The sequence below is a fragment of the Sciurus vulgaris genome, assembly GCF_902686455.1.
Source record: "Sciurus vulgaris genome assembly, chromosome: 11".
Lineage (NCBI taxonomy): Eukaryota > Metazoa > Chordata > Mammalia > Rodentia > Sciuridae > Sciurus > Sciurus vulgaris.
The window spans coordinates 63,313,201-63,333,350 of record NC_136472.1 but is presented as its reverse complement, the minus strand read 5'-3'; the positions used below and the strand labels follow the sequence as shown (position 1 = coordinate 63,333,350).

At 43.8% G+C, this 20,150-nt stretch overlaps 1 protein-coding gene across 9 annotated transcripts in view; it reads right to left on the bottom strand.

Moving 5' to 3' along the window:
* DENND2B (DENN domain containing 2B) overlaps positions 1-20,150 on the bottom strand; it is a 153,234-nt gene that overhangs the window by 28,761 nt on the left and 104,323 nt on the right. For all 9 annotated transcript variants that reach the window (XM_079104261.1, XM_079104260.1, XM_079104258.1 and 6 more), the window contains 2 exons: positions 5,027-6,286; positions 1,861-1,997 (listed from right to left, as the gene is read on the bottom strand). In XM_079104261.1, coding sequence (XP_078960387.1) covers positions 1,861-1,997; positions 5,027-6,286 — 1,397 coding nt within the window. The remainder of the gene's footprint in view (positions 1-1,860; positions 1,998-5,026; positions 6,287-20,150) is intronic.

Genomic DNA, 20,150 nt, shown 5'->3' with positions numbered 1-20,150 from the left:
CCTGAAACTGTTTAGTTGTTCTAGGGCTCTCACTCCTATAGTCTACTGAGGTCCAGTATTGCATTACACACTATATGCTTCATTCCTGGGAAAGCAGTCTCTGTATCTGAGCGTGGCTGCTAATCTCCCCAGAAATGCTAGTCCAGTAAGGTGTAAGAAGAAAACTATGAAAGTGAGGGCTAAGATCAAACAAGCAACGAGATGGTCATCCCTTCACAAAATTCCCATATTCTGAGAATCTGGAGGGTTCATTCTCTAATGTGTTAACTAAGACTATGATGTCCAGCTTCAAGGCCTAACACAAGAAGGGCATGGTGGTGCATGCCTGTAATCCCAGTGACTCCAAGGCTAAGGCAGGAGGACTGCAAGTTCAAGGCCAGTCTCAACATCTTAGCAAGACCTTTGGCAATTAATGAGACTCTGTCTAGGGGAAGAAAAAAAAAAGGAGGGGCCTGGGGATATAGTTCAGTGGTAAAAGTGCCCCTGACTTCCATCCCTAGTCAAAAATAAAAATTAAAAAAGCAAGAAAGAAAAGTTCTGAGGGCAGGAGCAAGCAAGCACATAGCACACTGCTTATCTCCCCTTCGTTGACCTACACTGAGACACATACTTTAAGCAGAATGAAAGCCCCCCACTAAAGAGGAAGAAATCAGAATTCAAATGAATGCCAAAATAAACTCAACCCAGCCTAGACCATCTATTTTTTTGTTGAGCTTTGCACTCAAGTTTGCCAACACCATGCTCTTCCACTTGTTGGAAACAATTTTCCATGGAGTATTGCATTTCTGCCCTTCTGAGCAAGAGACAGTTCTGAACTATGTTTTCAAGGATGTTTATACAGTAAACAGCCTTGGAAGATGGAGATATTTTTCTCTCTTCTAAGGAGAGGCAAATTTACTTCCTGATTAGGAATGATAATGTCTCCTTGTAGGCAAAGGTTGGCAGGTTTGCTGGCAGCCCCTGAGGCTAGGCTCCCAAGCTTGGGTTCTTCAGTTGGGACACAGACCCACAGTATGGAGCTTCTATCTGGGCCTCTGCCATACTGCCGTATAGGACTTGTGAGCAAGGGGAGCCTGGGGAACATGAAGCCCATGCTGCCTGCTGTGCCAAAATAAAGTCCTTTGTCTGTAACCTGAAAGTCTGATGTCTCCTAAAAGCATCTATGAAACTAGGGCTATGAAATTTGTTAGTTTATTCTACAATGTCTGTGTCCCCGAAAATGCACACGGTGAAACCTAATCCTTACTGTATTAGCACTGGTAGGTGGGGTCTTTAGGAGGCAATCAGGTAAAGAGGACAGTCTTCACAAATGGGATTAGTGACCACTCCCTTACCCCTTCAGTCACGTGGGCGATGACAGATGTCTGAATCAGGAAGCAGGCCCTCACCAGACACTGAATCTGCCAGTGTCTTATTCTGAGCTCATTTAATTCTAACAAAAACCTTAAGAAGTATTATTACTGTTACCATTGTTGTGGTGGTTCATATCACATCATAATCACTTTATAAGAGAAAAACAGAGCCTTCACAAGAGTTAGGTGATTTGCTGAAGGACACACAGCTAAGGAAAAGTGCCCTGTTGGGCTCTCATGTCTTCCGAAAATAAAGAAAGGAATGATGTCATTTTCCCCTTCATGTGGTCCCAAAGGCCCTTTGGATTTCAGTTCACTCTAGGATTCGGCTTTACCACTCAAGCTGCTCTATCTTGCTAAGGTGCTTCCTGCGATGCCCATTTCAACAAGGAATTCTCCAAGGTAAGAACACATCTGCCCACAGGCGAACCTGTGAGCATCTCCTCTGTTTCCTATTCTTTTGAATACCCCAGAGACGGCCCAGCCCACCACATCTGCCACTGCTTACCCACAATATCTTCATAGGCATTCTCTTCTAAAGTGCTTTTGGATCCAAACTTGGGTTGGCTCTCAGTACCATTCTCAGTGGGAGAAGAGGGATATAGGGACTGGAGACTGGATGCATCCTCAAACTCAAAGGATTTTCTGTGGATAATAAGAGCAAAAGTCATTCCCACTGAGCCAGATCCCTGCTACCTTGTTGGGAAATGGCCACAGACAACAACAAAAACTAGAGGCCCTCCTCAGAAACCAGCTACTGAGAAAAGCATTAAGGTGGATCCAAACTTTCTATGTAAATGAAGAGGTATGGTCTAAAGGGCTCCACTCTGCAATGTACCTTATCCCTAATAATGCCAATATTAGGTAATGGCTACCACAGCTTAAAAGCATGCTATGTGTCAGGTGCTGCATCAAATGCACCTTTATAGGTATTATCTCATTAACCTTCATAATTATGCTAGCAGGTACTGTGCCATTTGACAAATGAGGAGATTGGAGTGACTGGTTGGCACAGGGTGAAACAGCAAGGACTAAACCCTCAAAACAAATCAAACTTCTCTAAGGTAGAGCTAGCAGGGCAATCTACAGTACCTTCCCTCTAGCTAGATGCCTGCTCCTTTCCACCCCTCAGGTCACTGTCCCTCTACTGTAGAATTTCAACCACAGCTTATCAGTCCCTTAGACGCCCTGAGCCCACAACACTCCTTACTCCTCCTTCCCTCATCTAAGTTGGGACCCCAGGTGTATCCTCTCCCTCTTCAACGCAAGTCCCAGCAGGCTCTTGAGGAGGAATCCCTCCCATGAACACCTCCCTCTTCCAATGACATCCTTTTCTCTCTTATTTACTGAACAACTCCTAAGAATTCTGGGATGCAAATCAATGACTGAAAATGTCCTAAAGACCACACTGTGTTCTTAGGTGGCTGGGACCCTCTTCAACACTCGGGACGACAGAACCCTCTTTATGCTGGCATTCTCTTCCTTTGCCCCTACGACACCCTGCCTCCCAGTTTTCAGCGACCTCTCTGGCGATTACTTTTTAGGCTCTTGTGAAGGATAGATACTCTTTCATTTGCCTTTTAAACGCCAGGGTGTGTCAGAGTTCTGTCTTCAGGACTCTTTCTGTCTTTCTTTTTTATCTGCACTTTCCAGGGGCAAATGTCCATGGGCCAACACTCTATCTAACATTTATACCTTGATGACAACCAAATTTCTGTGTTTGGCCCAGACTTCTCAACTAGTTAAATACCCAGTGACTGAGTGTGGTGGTTCCCAAATGTTGATATAAGACCAAGTATTCACTGGCATATACAGCAGAAAAGCATTAATCTTATGCAGGCGGTTCTCTCAAGTCCGTGAATGAGACACAAATCATGTTCTGTCAAATTATCCTTGAAAATCTCCCAGAAAGGTACCATGTTGAAGACCCTAACACATTGTCTCTTGTTCAGACAAATACAGTTTTTCCTGATTTTTTAAAAACAGATTTCTTTTTCTTTTGTCAAGTTCCAGAAGAAATATTTGACTTGCATTTTCTTAAATAAAAAAGTATGTAAGAATAACACCTGGCTAAGAAATACAAACTTACAGGCTCATTCACCTCAGAGGAACATGTTCACCTTGTGGAAAGGCAAACAGAACAGCTTACACTTTTAAAATTGTTCTCTTTTTTCCAAGAGCAAAGATTTCATTTGCTAAATTCTTATATGAAGTAACTCTACCATATATGGTATGTGTGTGATATGTGTGTATATATTACATAAATGTAATGTGTGGGAATGTGTGTAAAACCTTCAAGTTGATGAACTCTCCCCCTATTCCCTCTTGTTAACTACTTAACTGCTTCTAAATTTAGCTCAGCAGTTCCCTCTGTAAGGGGCCTCTCTTCACTCCCCAGTTGCAATTACCTGCCTCTGGGTATCTGCAGAGTCCTATACTGACATGGGCCATGGAACATATCACAGGATCTACAATTTATCTGTGCATCAGCCCATGAAGTCCTTGAATGGAAGAACCATATTACTTACTTCTGTGTATCTTTGACAAGCACAAGGTTCGATGCACAGAAGGCTCTGGATGGGTGTTTGTAGAAATGGATGAATAAGGACAAAGCAAACACTCTAGGCAGGCTGCTAAAGAATTAAAGAGCAAATGGGCATTCTGGGGTGACCAAAACATGGGATTATCCTTAGCCATGGGGTGTTCTGGCTCAGGGGTCTGAACCTTTGTGATTCATCCTCTCTGCACATGGCAGGAAAATTTAGCACATGAGATGGGATATGGTGGATGAAGCCTGAGGTATGGGGACAGACTTAAGAATTCCCAGAAGTGAAACAAACCTGAATGCCCATCTGACTTCAAGCTAGATGAGAAAGGCAGTAAGGAGTAGGAGAAAAGCTCTTCCAAAGCAAGCTGGTTCTCAGCCTTTGGAGAACAGATGCCTGTCAATTTTAACCAACTCCAGGAGCTCCAGCTCCCAAGTCCCTGTAGAGAGATGACACTGGTAGTACAGGGGCAGAAATGCCAAGGCTGACTGGGAAACCAATAGGAAGCTGGGAATAGGTAGTTCTTGGACAAAGCCAAGAAGAAGGTGAAATTTTTTTTTCACTCCTTTTTCCATCAGTTTCCCCTTTCCTTCCTCTATCCATCTTCCCTTCCAGAGTTTCTATATGACTGCGAGACCCTCAGGAGAGAAAAATCAGGCTAAATTTGCCAACCCTACTGTGTTAAGGAAAGAATGCAGTATTCAGATAATGCTTCATTAGACGTTTCCAGTGCTGGCACTTCAGGTAACAGTGAGGCTAAGATCCTATCAGTCTTCTCAAGGGACCACCTGTTCAATCTAAAAATACGGTGACTCGGATCTTCCCATGAAGGATCAAGGAAGTTTCAGTTGGGCTAAGGACATGGCCCAGCTCTACCCCAAAGGCCAAACCAAGCCAACATCTGTAGTACACAGAAATGGGAAGAAGCGTCTTCATCCTCCCAAGCCCATGCAAGTATTCTGTGAGAACAGGAGAACAATCTCATTTTTCACTACAACCACCTCCAAACTAATGATTATTCAATGCTTCAGAGTTTATGAAGCACTCCTGTGACTCACACTACAATCTGCTTTTGCATCCTTCATTTCAAAGAAAGCCACCATGTCCCCCAGGAGGGGCATGTGTTACCTGCTCTGGGACTTGCGATGACCACGCATGTCCTTCTTGGGTCTCCGGGTGACTGGTGGGGCTGGCGTGGAGGGCAAGGGGGGTGGAGCAGCAGGTGTGGGCGAAGGAGGTAGACCATTGCTTGGCTTACTCTTGGGGTTCTTGTCAGCCTCATATTCAAAGGTGCGCTTGGGTTTGGGGACAGGGTTCACAGCGGGATCAGGAGAGCTCTTTGATGGCAGCAGCTGGGAACTAGGGTTATTTCCAGGGATCCCCGGCTTCATGGAACCACTGCCTTCCCTCTCCAGGGGCGGGCCTGCCTCCCCCCCAACTCCAGCAGCTCCTGCTGCCCAGGTGCCAGCATTCACACTCGCGCTCCCTGCCGGTTCCTCCAAGGTGTCCAAGGGTCCAGTCTTCCTTTTCCCACGATCTACACTATAGCAGCTGCTGGGGAGCTGCGGGAGTCCCCGGCCTGGCTGCTCTTTCAGGGCCTGCTCAATTTTCTGGATCCGGCTCAGCACTGCTGAGCTTTCTTTCCTGCTGCCATGCCCCTTGAGGAAGGCACTGGGCTCACTCCGGCCTGGTCGTTTTTCCAGCCGGTAGAAAGAGTCCCGGACAGGGAGTGTCTCTGCCTCTTCCTCGGTCTCAGGGTAGGAACACTCGGAGAAGGTCCTGCTCATCCTCCGGAGGCCCTTGAAATCAAAGGTCTTTTCTGAGCTGCAGGGGGATGGCACCACGCTGGGGCAGCCCACACTGGGGCACCCCTCACTGACTGCCCACTCACCCCCAGAGGCCTCCCGCTTCTCTCCACAGAGGCTCATCCTGGGTGAAGCCTCTCGGCGACCTTCCCATGCTGAAATCTTCTCCCGGATGCCCAGGCTGTGGGCACGAGTGCCAGTGCGGGTCAGCAAAACACTCCGTGGGCCCAGTGTTGGCCCTAGGAATGGGGTGCTCTGGGCAAGGGGGAAGCAAGCAGCTACTCCCTCTACATCCTGGGCTCCATGCTGGACATTCTCCTTCTGGTTCTCTCTTTTGCACACTGAAGGGCTCCTGTCCAAATAATTGGAGCTGGTGGCCTTGATAGGACAGATGGGTGGTGAAGTATCTGGGGAAGGATCTTGAGGATCTTGGTGTGAAGAATCACAGGGGTGCCAGTCCTTCAGAAGCACTCGGGAACTAGAATGACTGGGGTACCTGCAGGCTGAGGTTTCACTATCGCTGAGGGGATAGATTGGACTCCTTGGTGGGGACAAAACTGGAGGTGGAGAGACTGACTGAGACCTAGGAACAAAAAAAGAAAAAAAAAAAAATAGGTAAAGAAAATGGTAGTGAGTAGGTTGAAAATCAGAGGCACCATGTTTTATTCTTAAGATAACCCAGCATCTCTTTCCTGAAGAACCCTCAAAGTCAAACATACTCTGTTCAAGCAATGCACCTCCTTGCTATCCTCAAGGAGAGAAATAGCTCCTCGGCCACAGCAAGCCAAACTCAATGGGCCTCTCTGCCCAACTTGCCCCCAGAGACCCCACATATGTGTGAAGTAGAAGCCTGTCCTGTAATAGACTAGAGCATCCCAAGAATCTGTATCTGCCAACAAGAGGACAGTGAGATCAGTGGTGCACTGTTAAACGGCTAACAACTGGCTCTCTGGGGGAGAAAGTATGTATTGGTAGCATTCACAATTTCTACAGTATAAATATTCCTACTATTGCTCAGCTACCAATGTGATACCATTGAAAGTAGAGTGAGAAGGCAAGAATGTAGAGTGACCAACTCTTGTGAGCTGGTACAAGGCAGCTTTAGCACACACTACTTCCTGAAGTAACCCCAAATACCCATTTTCGAACCCTCTGCTCTTTCCCTTAACTACTTATCCCCTCTCTCCTATACTTTTTGTGCTACTAAACACAAAACCCTACTTCCTCACCTTGGGTCCTAACAGGAATTAGGATTCCCCAAAGGCCACAACAAAGTTTCAAGAGCCCCTCAAGAAAGAATCTTCTCCACCCTCTCAATCAGGAGGCCACCAACTCCTCAGCTCCATCCTACAAGAGTGGCATCACATCCAACAAGCCTCAGCATCTCCCAGTTCCAAATCCATATGTAAATCTTAGCAAATACCAAGAACAGTTCTAAATGTATTTACACATATTAACTCATTTAATCTTTACATAAATTATATAAGGTTATTATTATGTATTACTATATAATCTTCATAATACAAATGAAACACACTAAGATATAAGTTAAATATCTCATATCCAAGGTCACTTAGTTGGTGAGGGAAGACAGGACTTGAACTTATACTACACTATGCTGCCTCTCTAATGAGTAAGCAGTAGCCTCTGACATCTTTTTTTTGGTACTAATTTTTGAAACCAGGGATGCTTAAACACTGAGCCACATCCCCAGCTCATTTTATGTTTTTATTTTGAGACAGGGTCTTGCTAAGTTGCTGAGGTTGGCCCCAAACTTGTGATCCTTCTACCTCAACCTCCCGAGCCACTGAGATTACAGGTATGAGCCAAGTAGTTTCTGTCATCTTTGTGAACCACTGAGCCTTCAAAAACAGCTCAACAGAAAACCCTAAGGCACTGGGCATACCCAGGCTAGAACACAGAATTTTTAAGTTTCAGGCAACATTTTGGTCTTCCCTGCTAGATGATTTCTTCTAGGTAAAGGGACACACAGTCAGTATGTGGGAAATGCTCAGTAAATGATGAACAAAAAAGGAAAAGCTAAAGGTAGATGAAATTATTGAAGACAATCATGTACAAAACTTCAGCACACTTTTCTAGCTGTCTACTAGAGAAATCATTGTCAACTTAACGAGCAGTCAGTTTTTGTTCAAAGGTAGCAGGATTTGACCAACACTGAACTCTGCAAAGACATACCTGATCATAATGCCATGGCCCTCAAAGCTGGACTCCAGAGTGCCATGCCATGTACAAGACGGCAGCCAGCTGCCCCCGAGCCAAGCTGCTGTCACTGCGTGCTCATGCACAGAAAACTGGAGCTCGGGTGAGTCAGGAACTGGCCAAGAATTCCCTGTTGGGTTGTAGCCTCTGGCTGCCCCTGATCAACAGGAAACCTCAACATGCTTAAGTTGTTTTTAAAAGGGCAAGTCAAACAAGAGCCATCCCACATGCATATGGGCACAGATGAGAGAAATTCAGTGCCCAGTCAAGCCAATGACCAAAGTGACTGCCCAGTGGGAGGTATAAATGGAGCAACCCTCAGTCCCCGCTAGGGTAAGCAGTAGCAGGGCAGTGGACCAGGCTCCAGCCTTGGGAGATCTGACACAGACTTTAGGCCTCTCTTATTTATTTAGAATTACAATCATAGATGGAAAAGTTCATCAGTCCTAGCCAGAAGTAGTGGGACACACCTGTAATCCCAGTGACTTGGGAGGCTGAGGTAGGAGGGTCATAAGTTCAAAGCCAGCTTTAGCAACTTAGCAAGGCCCTAAGCAACTTCATGAGACCCTGTCTCAAAATTTTAAAAAATTTTTAAGCAGAAGGGTTGCTGTGGAGGTTCATTCCCTGGTACCAAAAAAAAAAAAAAAAAAAAAAAAAAAATCTTCAGTCCATCCTCCTAAGCAAATGATTGAAATGAGTGGTTGGGTTCCACAGAAGACTTGGCTTTAGTTATTCTCATTTGGAGGTGAGAAAAATAGTCTCCGCCAGTCTCAGCTCCCAGGTTAGGGAAGGATTCAGGAGAATCTGCCACTAAGAGCAAGGAAGTTAACAGAGAGACAGAAGGAGCGGGGAAGGTGTCAGCATCCTGGTTCTTTGTGATGATGAGTTTACACGACATATAGCATCTGTTGGCGTAGATGAGAGATTGTTCACTCTCAGGCTTCAGTTTCACTCTCTAGCTGTTTTGGAGTTTTCAAATTGATATTGGGATTGAATATAAGATAATTCTTCCCTTGCTGGGCAAGAGGAAAAAATGGCCAGCAGAATGGCAGTGCCTAGACCCAGGCAGTGTCAGGAAGCCAACCATCTGAGCAAATGCTACTTTTACATCTGGCCTCCCACTCTGCTACTGACAGTCTAGCTTCATTTCTTCAGAGTTCCTTGCTAACCTTCACTGAATATGGGAACAAAGGAAGACACCTATCACCCAGACCACAGTGTCAGCTGCACCAGCCTTGAGATGCATGTTGGCTCTTCACCCATCTGATCTATATCCAGCATCAAGTATATTCCAGGTATCATTCTCGGCATTAAGGATCAGCAGAGAGTAAAAATATAAAGTCTCTTTTTCTATAGTTTACCTTCTGGTAGACAAACACAGTATCACTTTATTTTAGAGTGATTAGTCAGGAAGCAAGCAATTCTGTCATGGTTATGGGGCCAATAAAGAATAAAGGAGAGCTGGGTGTGGTGATGTATGCGTATAATTCTAGCTACTCTGGGAGAGGCTGAGACAGGAGAATTACAAGCTTAAGGACAGCAGGGGAAACACAGGGGCAGGGCAATACAGGGAGATCTTGTGAAAGAAAGAAGGAAGAAAGAAAAAGAGACAGGGGGTAGAGGAGGAAGAAAAGAGGGGAAGGGAGAAGGGGAGGGAGGGAAAGAAAGAAAAAAAGGAAGGGAAAGGAAGGAAAGGGAAGGGAAGGAAAGAAGGAAGGAGAGAGACAGGATAAGAGATTAATAGTGGGAATGAGTTACTGTTCTATACAGGAAGATCATGGAAGGTCCTTCTGCTGGGGAAATATGTAAACATAACCTAAAGGAAGTAAGCAACGTGTTTACCCAAGGTAAACTTTCTGTCTTGCTCAAGACAGAAAGAGTGTAGAGCTTGAGACAATGGCACACTTCCTGTATTCCAGAGGCAACAAGGAGGCCCGTGTGGAATAAGAGAAGAGGAGTGGGTTGGAGATTAGTCCTCTCATGGAGGACGCCATGGGCCACTTTTATACTCAAAGTAGAAAGAAGCTCCTGAAGGGGTGTGGAGAGGAGTGATGTGACTTGACTTCACATCAGAGAATGAAGTGCAGGGGTGTGAGGATGGCAACAGGGAGGCTAATTAGAAGGCTACTACAACAATCTGGATAAATTATTATGATAGCTCAGATTACAATAGTAGCAGCAGAGAGGGATCTATTTTGAGAGGTTGGCCAACAGAATTTGCGGATGAGCTGGAAAAGAGGTGTGAGGGATGACATCAAAGATAACACCAAGATTTTTGGCCTGAGCACTGGGTAAAATGGAATTCAGATTATTCAATTCAATTTGAATACACAGATATCTGTAATACACAGATATTAATTTTAAACCATCTGACTAACTAGAGAAGGTCATCTAAGGTATGAACATCACCAAAGAAGTCCCAGGACTAAGTCAAAGAAGGGCATTTGGTGAGGAAAGAGAAAAACCATGAAAAGTGATGTCCTGAGAACTTCAAGAAATACGAAGGGATTAACTGAGTCAAATCTGCCAACAATCAAGTGAAAGAAGGATTGAGAAATGATCATTTGATTTGGCCACATGGAGGTCACTGTGACCTTGAGAAGAGAGTTCTGGGAGAGGTAGAAAGGAAAGCCTAACTGGAAGGAATTCAAGAAAATTGAAGGACAGGAAGTAGAAGAGGGAATGGAAGTAGAAGTGGAGGTAAGTTCAGACAACTCAGTTTTCCTAAGAAAGGGAATAAGAAAATGAGATGGTAGTTGGAATGTGGAAGCTTCTGGGCTAGGAGGCATTACAGCATTTTTGAATGATATGCAGTAAGACAGAACGATTGTCAGCGTAGCACATGGAGAACACAAGCTGGGAGCAACAGCCTCAGGAGGGAGGTAGGAGCCCAGTGCTCACCTAAAAGAGTTGGCCTTGGCTGTAGAGCGCTCTCTTTGCCACCCACCTGAGCCAGCTCTCGTCTCACAGGGTCTTATCCCTGGGCTGTTCTGTGCTTCCTTTGCCCCTAGCTTTACTGGTACATGTATTGTCAACTCGTTCCTTAGAGGAGAGAAAAAGTCAGGGCTTTTTCTCCCTCTTCCAAACATCTGGATCCAAAACCCTCCCCCAACACACTAACTTCCTTGATGACCAAGTCCTATCATTTCTGCTTCCGGACATCTCTCTGATCTGTCCCTTCCTCACCAACTCTACTACTATTACTACTTCCTTGGTTCAGAGCTTATCTTTCACCAGGACTATTAAAACAGTCTCTTAAACTCTCTCTCTGCCTGCAGTATAAAGCCTGACCTGGTCCATCCTCTCATCTTAGAACATCTTTCTAAAATGTAAAATGATTATGTTTGAAGCTCCCCACTATCTGCAGAATAAAGTGCAAGTTCACTGGCATGCCTGAAAAGGCCTCCATAAGCTATTCCCTATCTTCTTTTCCCTTCATCATCTCACAGTCTCTCTCTCCACATGGATCCTGTATCCTACCCACAGATACATCTAACTCCTAGTTTTTTCCCATGCTACTCCCTCACCCAGGTGGAGGGAGCCAATTTTGGATTTCTCCACTATGTCTGGAAAAAATGTCTATTATGGTATGTTTACTATGTTATGTTACTTTCTATCATTTTGTTTTTGTTTTTGTTTTTTCCCACTCCTGGGAACTTAACCAGGGCCTTGTGGAAGTCAGGCAAGTGCTCTACTACTGAGCTACATCCCCAGCCCCTTATCACCTGTTTTCCTAACTAGACTATAAGTAGACCTTCTTGAAGGTAGTGACAGTATCTTGTTAATTTTGATATTATCTGCACTTTACACTGCACCTAAAATTGAGTGGCATTAATGTTTGTGTCAAATGAATTTTTAAAAACCAGTTAAAATGCACATTTCCTTTATGCTTTCCCATGGCATTGTCTAAAGGCTTCCCTGTCTCTTTTTTGCTATATGATCCAAAGAACAACACAGAAAGATACACATTAGTGCAGTCTAGTACCACTGTCAGTCTCAAAGTCCTCTTTCATAAGGCAAAAACTAAATATCACACCAAGAATCTAGAAATCTGAGTCCTAATAGTTCCATCAATTTCTAGGTGTGCTCATGGGCGAGTCACCTAAATTCTCTGAGCCTCAAGTTCTTCATAAAACAGGGGAAACACTTTCTCTGAGTATCCTCAGATAATAGTATGTAACTAAGATGATGTCCACTTATAAAAGTGAAGACCACAAATAATCCATAATGGTAAAAGAAATATAAAACAAAAGTAAATACGAAGCAGTCAACAGACAGCCAGACTTGGCTCCTGTCATCTCTCATTCTGTGTGACAATTCCAGTTTGCCCCTGGGGAGGCAGCCACTGTAGAACTGGGTGCCTGGTGCACCACAGCCTGTCAGCGGCAGCCAGTTCTGCTGCTCAGCACGGGTATGGGTGCCAACACCACAGCATACAACCGGCCAAAACCAATGTCTTCAGGAGAGAGGGAAGAAGATAAACAAAAAAGAAAGTGGGGTGGGGATGTGGGAAGTTTAAAAGAGAACAATAAACACATACACAGAGAGCACATATATGACTAGTAGGATAAAAAGGGTATGAAGTAAGGTATGGAAAGAGAACAAAATTTAAAGAGTAAACAATGTGTGTACATGTTTGCTCACACAGAGAAACTGAGAGTTAACATGCAAAATTCTCCATTTGGTACTGTTTCACACGAACATGACCCAATTCTTGGGTTAGTGTGTGCCCTCTCAAGCAACACAGCAGGCAGTATCTGTGCTAAAGGATGTCCCACATATTGTCAGGTACACTCAGGGGTTTTGGGGAGAGAAGGCTATGTGCAGCCCTTGAAAAAGCTGTTTTGAACTTCGCATGCTCAAAGTTGCTCTTTTCTTTTACTACTGCAAGTATTAGTATCAGGGACCAAGTTGGAGCCATTTGGAGAAAGGTTCTAGGAATCTAAAAAATAGCCTCAGAGTCCCCAGGATGTGGTAAGCCTATCTGCAGGAGTCTGGCTTCCAGTATGCTTTCATCCCTACTAAACAGGTGTCTAGCCTGCTTCAAACAAAACCACCTCAGAGTTGGCCATTTACCACTCTAGATTTGCTCCACTAAGATACACCCTGTTGGATCAGTAAGCACCAGCAATCTCCTATCACTCAGTGATTACCACATTCTCACTCAGGGATTTCTCACATTCTCACTGCACTATCCTGAAGTCATACTCTGAGCACAGAGGAGGAGGAAAAGGAGGAAAGCAGACTGAGTTAATCTGCAAGATCTGGATTTTGATCCCTGGTTAGTGAAGGGGTTCTGCCAGGAACTTCAGCTAACTTCTCACTTCAGAACAGTTCTGATAAAAAGTCAAAGGGTGACACTTGCAACTTGTCCTTCCTCTTCCCAAAGCAATCTCTTCTCAAATGGCTAGGAGCCCCCAAGCGGGTTCAGGGCAGCCTCAGCCTCCAAGTGGGGCTATATCCAGGCCAACAAATACAGAGACTTGTGAGGTCAATCACAGCTTGTCAGGGTAGGCGGAAAGGTAGCTAGGGGTCAGAGCATAAATTAAGTTACCTTTTCATCTACTGAAAGCACATCTAAGGATCTCCCAAAGCTTTATCTGTCTGTCCCCCAGCTGATTTCTAAGGAAACCCAAAGAGAAGTGGTGAGCTCTTTTATGGGATAGGAATTCCAAGCCCTCTACGTAGTAGTAGCAAGGAACATACAGTACTTATAATGTAGAAGCCCCTTCTGAGGCTACAGATGCCTGATAGCAAGGTCCCAAAAGCCTAATTCAGTACAAACTGAGCTGCTATACAAAGCAGAGCAGGCATTATGCAGAGCCAAGAGGGACAGAAATTCAGTTCTAGGAAAGCATGCCAAAGGCACTTGTAGTGGTTTCAAAAACATGGTCACCAAATTCTTTGGTGTGCTTCCTGTCAACATGACCTCTCCTTGTGAATCTGGGTTCTGTAACTACTTGTGCAATAGAATACAGAACTGACACTATACCACTTTTCAGGACCAGGCCTCAAGAAACTAGCAACTTGTAATGCCTGATCCCATGCTATGAGCAAGGTCAGACTATACAGAGAAGGTGTGTGTTAAGTGTTCTGACTGAAAGACCAGCAGAGGTCCTAGCTACAGCCAGCATCAACCTCCAGATGTGTGAGTTAAGACACTGCCACGGGATACTAGTTCCTGGCCATGGAATCACCCTAAGCCTTGTAGTCTTTTTAGCAAGGTCCCAGATGTCTTGAAGCAGGGGCAAGCCATCCCTGCAGTCCTGTCTGAATTCCTAATCCATAGAGTCTGGGAACATAATAAAATTGCTATTTTATACCATTAAATCTGGAAGTGATTATTTGGCAATAACTGGAACAGAATTTGGTATTTTTAAGTGGGGTGCTACTGAAGCAAATTTTTTAAAAATATTGTCTCTGGGGCTGTCATTTGGAGCTTAAAAGCAAGTAAGAAAATGTCATTTAAAAGTCGAAGGGTACCCTTATTGTGTTTAAAAGTCTGGCGATTCTCTCACCTGTTATAACACAGAAAATAGGAAATATAGCTAATAAATTTGGTGAATTAGGTAAGAAAATTTGCAGGCAAAGTGCTACGGTGCCATCTGACGTCTAGCTGACAATAGTATTAGAGAAAAGAGATAAGCTAAAAAATTGTGCTGGGCCAGAAAATAAAACTGTTTTTCATTTCCAGTCTCTCTAGACAGAAAAAAATTCTCAAATTAAGAAAAGGCTTCCAGATTGTGGTGATAGTTTTATTAAGTATACATGTATGTGTATGTGAGAGAGAGAGAAAACAAACCCTGCACTTTACATAGATTATACATTATCCTTCAATAAACCTGTAAAAATAAAATTTAAAGTGGGACTGAAAGAATCCTTGTAAAGACCTCAAAAATTATTTAAAGTACTACAACATACAACAGAAAAAAGGCCTTCGAGGTATCTTAAGAGCCAGTCTTGACAGACCCTCTATATAGACAATAAAACTTCTAAGAATCATAAGAAACCAAAGTGGAGAGAGCTTTATCTTCAGGTGATCTGTAAGCATGCTTATTGTCAATTATAATGGATTATATATTTAAAAAAAAAAAACCTCATTAAGTATTTAAAGAATATATCAGCTTGGACTGAAAAAAAGAGACAGTACAAAATGGAAACTGTGGACCCTTGACATATTATGAGCATGAAGAAGGTGGAGAAAATTATTTACCTGTAAGAATGAGCTACTTTTAATGGAAATGGAAGGATAACTCAGAGGGCACACCCAAAGGTGCAGAGGGTGGAAGTAGAGACAAGGTAAATGACTCCCAAGCAGTAGAACCAAGAAATTAGAACATATGCCCCACTGAATATAAAAATTACAACAAATTGGTGACTTTTTTTTTTAAAGGAACATTTACAGTGGTTACTGGAGGCCTGTTCCATCAGTGTATTTTGAGGGGCAGGGATATATTCTCTTTAAAGATCTTCACAGTAAGAGAGTTGCATACAATGAAAGGAACTGCACCCAAAAAGCCTCATCTATGCCTAGGTCTGATTTTGATGGCAAGATCCTAGAATTCAACGCCATTAAGAGGATAAGACCTAGAGCTTAGGGAAAAGATTGAATATGCTTTGTATCTGGAATTGTGACTGGAGGACAACTATGGTAGACTGTATTTTTCTAAGACAGCAATCACAGTGTACTCCCATCCCACATACCCTTCTTACAATAAGATGTTTAATATTATCTCACCAGGTAGTGGCAACTACCTTCCCTTCTCTTGAACTTACCCCTTTGTTACTGCCTTAATCAATGCAAAACAATAGAAAAGACACTGTGTTTCTGAGGCTAATTTATAAAATGACATGTATTTCTGTCTTGTTCGCTTCAGATGTTTACTCTTGGAATCCAAACACCAATCCATAAAAGCATGGAGTCAAGTGTAGTGGCCACATGCAGGTATTCCCAAACTGAGCTCCCGGGCGACAGTCAGCATTGTACAAGCATTCAGATGATTCTAGCCCCCAGCCACTGAGTTACCACCAACTTTAAGACACCCTAAATGATGCTACAAGGAAGACAGACAAACTTCCCTGGATGGGCCCTATGCAAACTGCAATTTTTAAGCAAAATAAAAGATCATCATTAAATTTGGGTTCATTTGTTACAAAGCAATAGATAAGCAGACCAGCATTAAAGACATCATGACGGTACTCTAGAAAGCATCTCAGGTAAGGGGGCGGGGGGGTGCCTGAGGTCACAGGTTCTCCTCAGGGGTGGTCTGCCAAAGCCAGGACAGGAGAAGCTCTGCAACGCTTTTGGGGGCAGGGGTGTTTACTGGGGACTGAACCCAGAGGTGCTTTATCACTGACCCATATCCCGAGCCATTTTGTTTGTTTAAGACAGGGTTTCACTAAGATGCTCAGGGCCTTGCAAAATTGCTGAGACTGGTCTTGAACTTTCGATCCTCCTGCTTCAGCCTGCTAGGTCACTGGGATTAAAGGTATGTGCCACCATGCCCAGCTGCAACACTATCTTTTACCCATACCTACTACTTTCAGATTTTTTCTTTACTGACTGCAAGTTTTTACTCTGTTATAGTTTGAATCTGGAATGTCCCTCAAAGGTTCAAGTATCCCAGATGCAGCATGTTCAGAGGTGCATCTTTTGGGAGGTGATTGGATTATGAGGGTGTTAAACCCATCAATGGATTAGTTCCCATTAGTTCATAGCTGATGGCACTACTCAGAGTATAGAAACTATAAGAGGTAGGGCCTAGATGAAGGAAGAAGGTCACCAGGGTCATGCCCTGGAAGGGATATTATATCCTCAGCCCCTTCCTCACTCTCTCTGCTTCCTGGCTGCCATGAAAGGATGAGATTTCCTCTGCCACACCCTTCTGCTACAATGTTCTGATTACCTAAAGCCCAAATAAATGGAGTCAGTGACCATGGACTGAAATCTTTGAAACCATGAGCCAAAATCAATCTTTTCTCATTTAAGTTGTTTATGTCAGTGATTTTGGTCACAGTGACAAAAAGCTGACTAACACATACACTCTTCCTGAAATCTAAAGCATAGGGTCCAAATCTGTATTTCACCATATCACTAAAAGAGGCCTCTCTTTGCACAGACTTCTGCAGATGTGAGTTGAAATTATAGCTCCACGGTTGATTAGCTGTGTGGGCTTTACCATACTCACATGTAACATAAGTAACTAAGTCAGTTGAATTCCAAGCTTCCTCCCAACTCTAACATTCCAACAGAGTATGCACTGGGCCCCAAAGAGAGAACTCTTAAGGAAAGGAAATAAGATTGACACAGATATCCACCCTTTGAGGTATGCTATGATTAGTGCATTTGGAGGTTCCAAACCAAGGTTCTAAGAATAAATGCAGAGGGGAGCACGATCCTTCCTAGCTGACTAGTCAAAAAAAGTACTGGAAAAAAGATGCAGAAATATAAAGTTTGCTTTAGTGAATAATAGGGGTAGAAAAAAAGACCAGGGCCAGACCAAACCAAGATGACTTGCAAACAGGCTAAGTTTGACCTTATCATGGATGGCAATAATTTTTGAGCAAGGAGGTGACAGTAATGTTTACAGGAATGTGAATGTGGTGGTACAATGAAAGAAAAATAGAAGAATCAAGACAGGAAAGCTTGGTTATTCCTCCCATTAACATTGTGTTCTCCCTCTTCTCTGTGACTCAGTTTCCCTATATATAAACCAAGTGAGTTAGACTGAATGACTTGTTATCATTTGGATCTGGAATGTCCCCCAAAAGGCTCATGTGTTGAAGGCTTGGTCCCAATGCAGCAGTGTTCAGCAGTGGGGCTTTTGGGAAGTGATTGGTTTATGAAGGCTCTGATCTCATCAATGGGCTAATCCACTAATGGATTCATAATTGAATGAACTGTTGGAAAGTGGTAGAAAGCATAGGAAGTAGGGCCTCGCTGGAGGAAGCAGGTCACTCAGGGCATGCCCTGGAAGGGTGTGCCTCATCTGCAGCCCCTCCCTTACTCATTCTGTTTCCCTGCTGATCATATGAGCAGTTTTGCTCCACCACACATGCCCTTCTGTCAGGATGTACTACCTCACCACAAGCACAGAAAAAAAGGAGCCAGCTGACCACAGACTGAAACCTCTAAAACCATGAGCCAAAATAAGTCTTTCCTCCTCTAAGTTGACTTTCTGAGGTATTTTGTCACAGTGACAGAAAGATGACTAATAATGCAAGCTCCAAGAAATCTTTTCAACTCTGCCTTTTTGAGAATCTACACAGTGGATGGAAAGAGAGTCCAAAGCTAAGAAAACCCACTAGGAAAGTAATCCAAGGACTCCAATATACTCAGGTACTAGAGTCAATGAGAAGAGGAAACCTGTTCCAGGAGCTTTGTAAGATGTTGCCCTCCCAGTCACTTAGTCAAATTATCACAAGGAAGTGATGCCTTCTATGTGCTAGGCATTGTTCCAGGCTCTGAACACACAAAGAGAAGCCAAAGTCCTTGTCCTTGAGAATTCCACATTCTCACAGATATCCACAGGTTTTGTGTACCTAAAACCAGAAGCAAGGTTCTCAAATATGAGACTGATGGCCTATATTTCCAAGTCACAATGACTCAGGTACTAGAGTTTCATAGTAAAAAAGTTGTGGAGGAAATCTGCAGACACAGAAAGTCTTCTGAGAAAAGCCCATACTGCCTGCCAGGTCTCAGTGCACAAGTAAAATCACATAGTCAAGTTCCCCAATCAAAACAGTTGAATTAGCTCTGAATATAACACTTCTTTCCCTCCAAGTCACCAAATGCTTCTGGTTCCACTCTAGGTCATCAGCACACAGTAAAACCTCCCTGTGAAATTCAGAGGTTTGAGAATGCCACTCCTACCTCCAAGAGCAGAGTGCCAAATTGCGTGAGCTGGAGTGCACTAGGCAGTGGGGAGAGTGGTCTGGCTGGTAAGGGTGAAGGAGTACACCCGTTTAGCCAATGAGAAAAGGAAACCTGTTCCAGGAGCCCGAGACATAACAAAGAACAAAACTTAGATGGTCAGATGAGAAGCCTCAGATCTCCTCTTCTTATAGGCCCCTGCCAAATCAAGACTGAGCTGCAAAAGAAAGGGAAGGGAATAGAGTAGTAAAACACCTGTAAAAACCTAGGAAACGGATCTGGGATCTTTAACCCAAACTGGCTCAGCAGTATATCAGGAAGATTCTTATGCAAATTAAGGATAAGGCATTGCAAATATATATATGAACAGTTCCACAGGGTCCCATATGCCCATCTCTACCAGTTTCTCATGCCTGAGTGCTCCTCCTTTCCCCAAAGCTAGAAATAAATGCTTCTTACTGGGTTCCACTGCCTTCGTGTGAATGATGTGAAGGCTTCCAAAGTGGCCAGCATCAAAGATCCAGTTTTCCAAGGCCCTGCCTTCTCCAAATAAACTTCTGATGGTACCAAAGTATTAATTCTTCTTTAGATTCCTGGGCTGGCAATGATAAAAGGGTCCCGGCTCACTGCCAAACATCTTTTGAAAGATCAGACTTCATAAGAAATTCAGGTGCCATGATCATGGATCTAAGTTGTAAATGCCTTAGAGAGAAGGGGTCATCTTCTTTTTTTCCCATGTCCAGCACAGAGCCCGGCACTTAGAAAGATCCTCAGAGTTCACTGACAATGACTTCTTAAGTTAACTAGAGATTTCCCGCTTTATACAGTCCAAAGAACACACCTAGATTGTAGCTGGGGGTGAAGACAACCAAAGAAACCACAAGATCACAATGTCTAACTAATATCTTCAGCCCAAGAGTTGCTCTGAGAGAAGGGTGTAGTTAGCCACAGAGGCCTGTGACTCCATGCCAAAAGCCAGGTTCCCAGAAAGGGAGGGAGGGAGAGATGGGGAAATATGGCAGGAAGACTTAGAAGGGAGGTTAGAAAGATGCTTTTTTAATGCCCACTTGAAACTCAGATATTTACAAACACCACCCAGCATGTTTTGATGGCAAGCAGACTGAGAAGCTAAAGGAAGAGCAATTTCTGAAAACGTTTTAGAAACATGTAGGCGTGTATTCCAAATAGAAACTGGGGATGCTGTCAGCACTCTTCATTCTGCTTTGCAACTTAATATAAATACTGCATATCACCTCCTACCCATACCCACCTCTGCAGTGGAAATCAGATGAAAAAAATAAATACTTAAAGGAGTTGAGGGATGCTGGGTATGATCATCTCCAAGTAAAGTTCT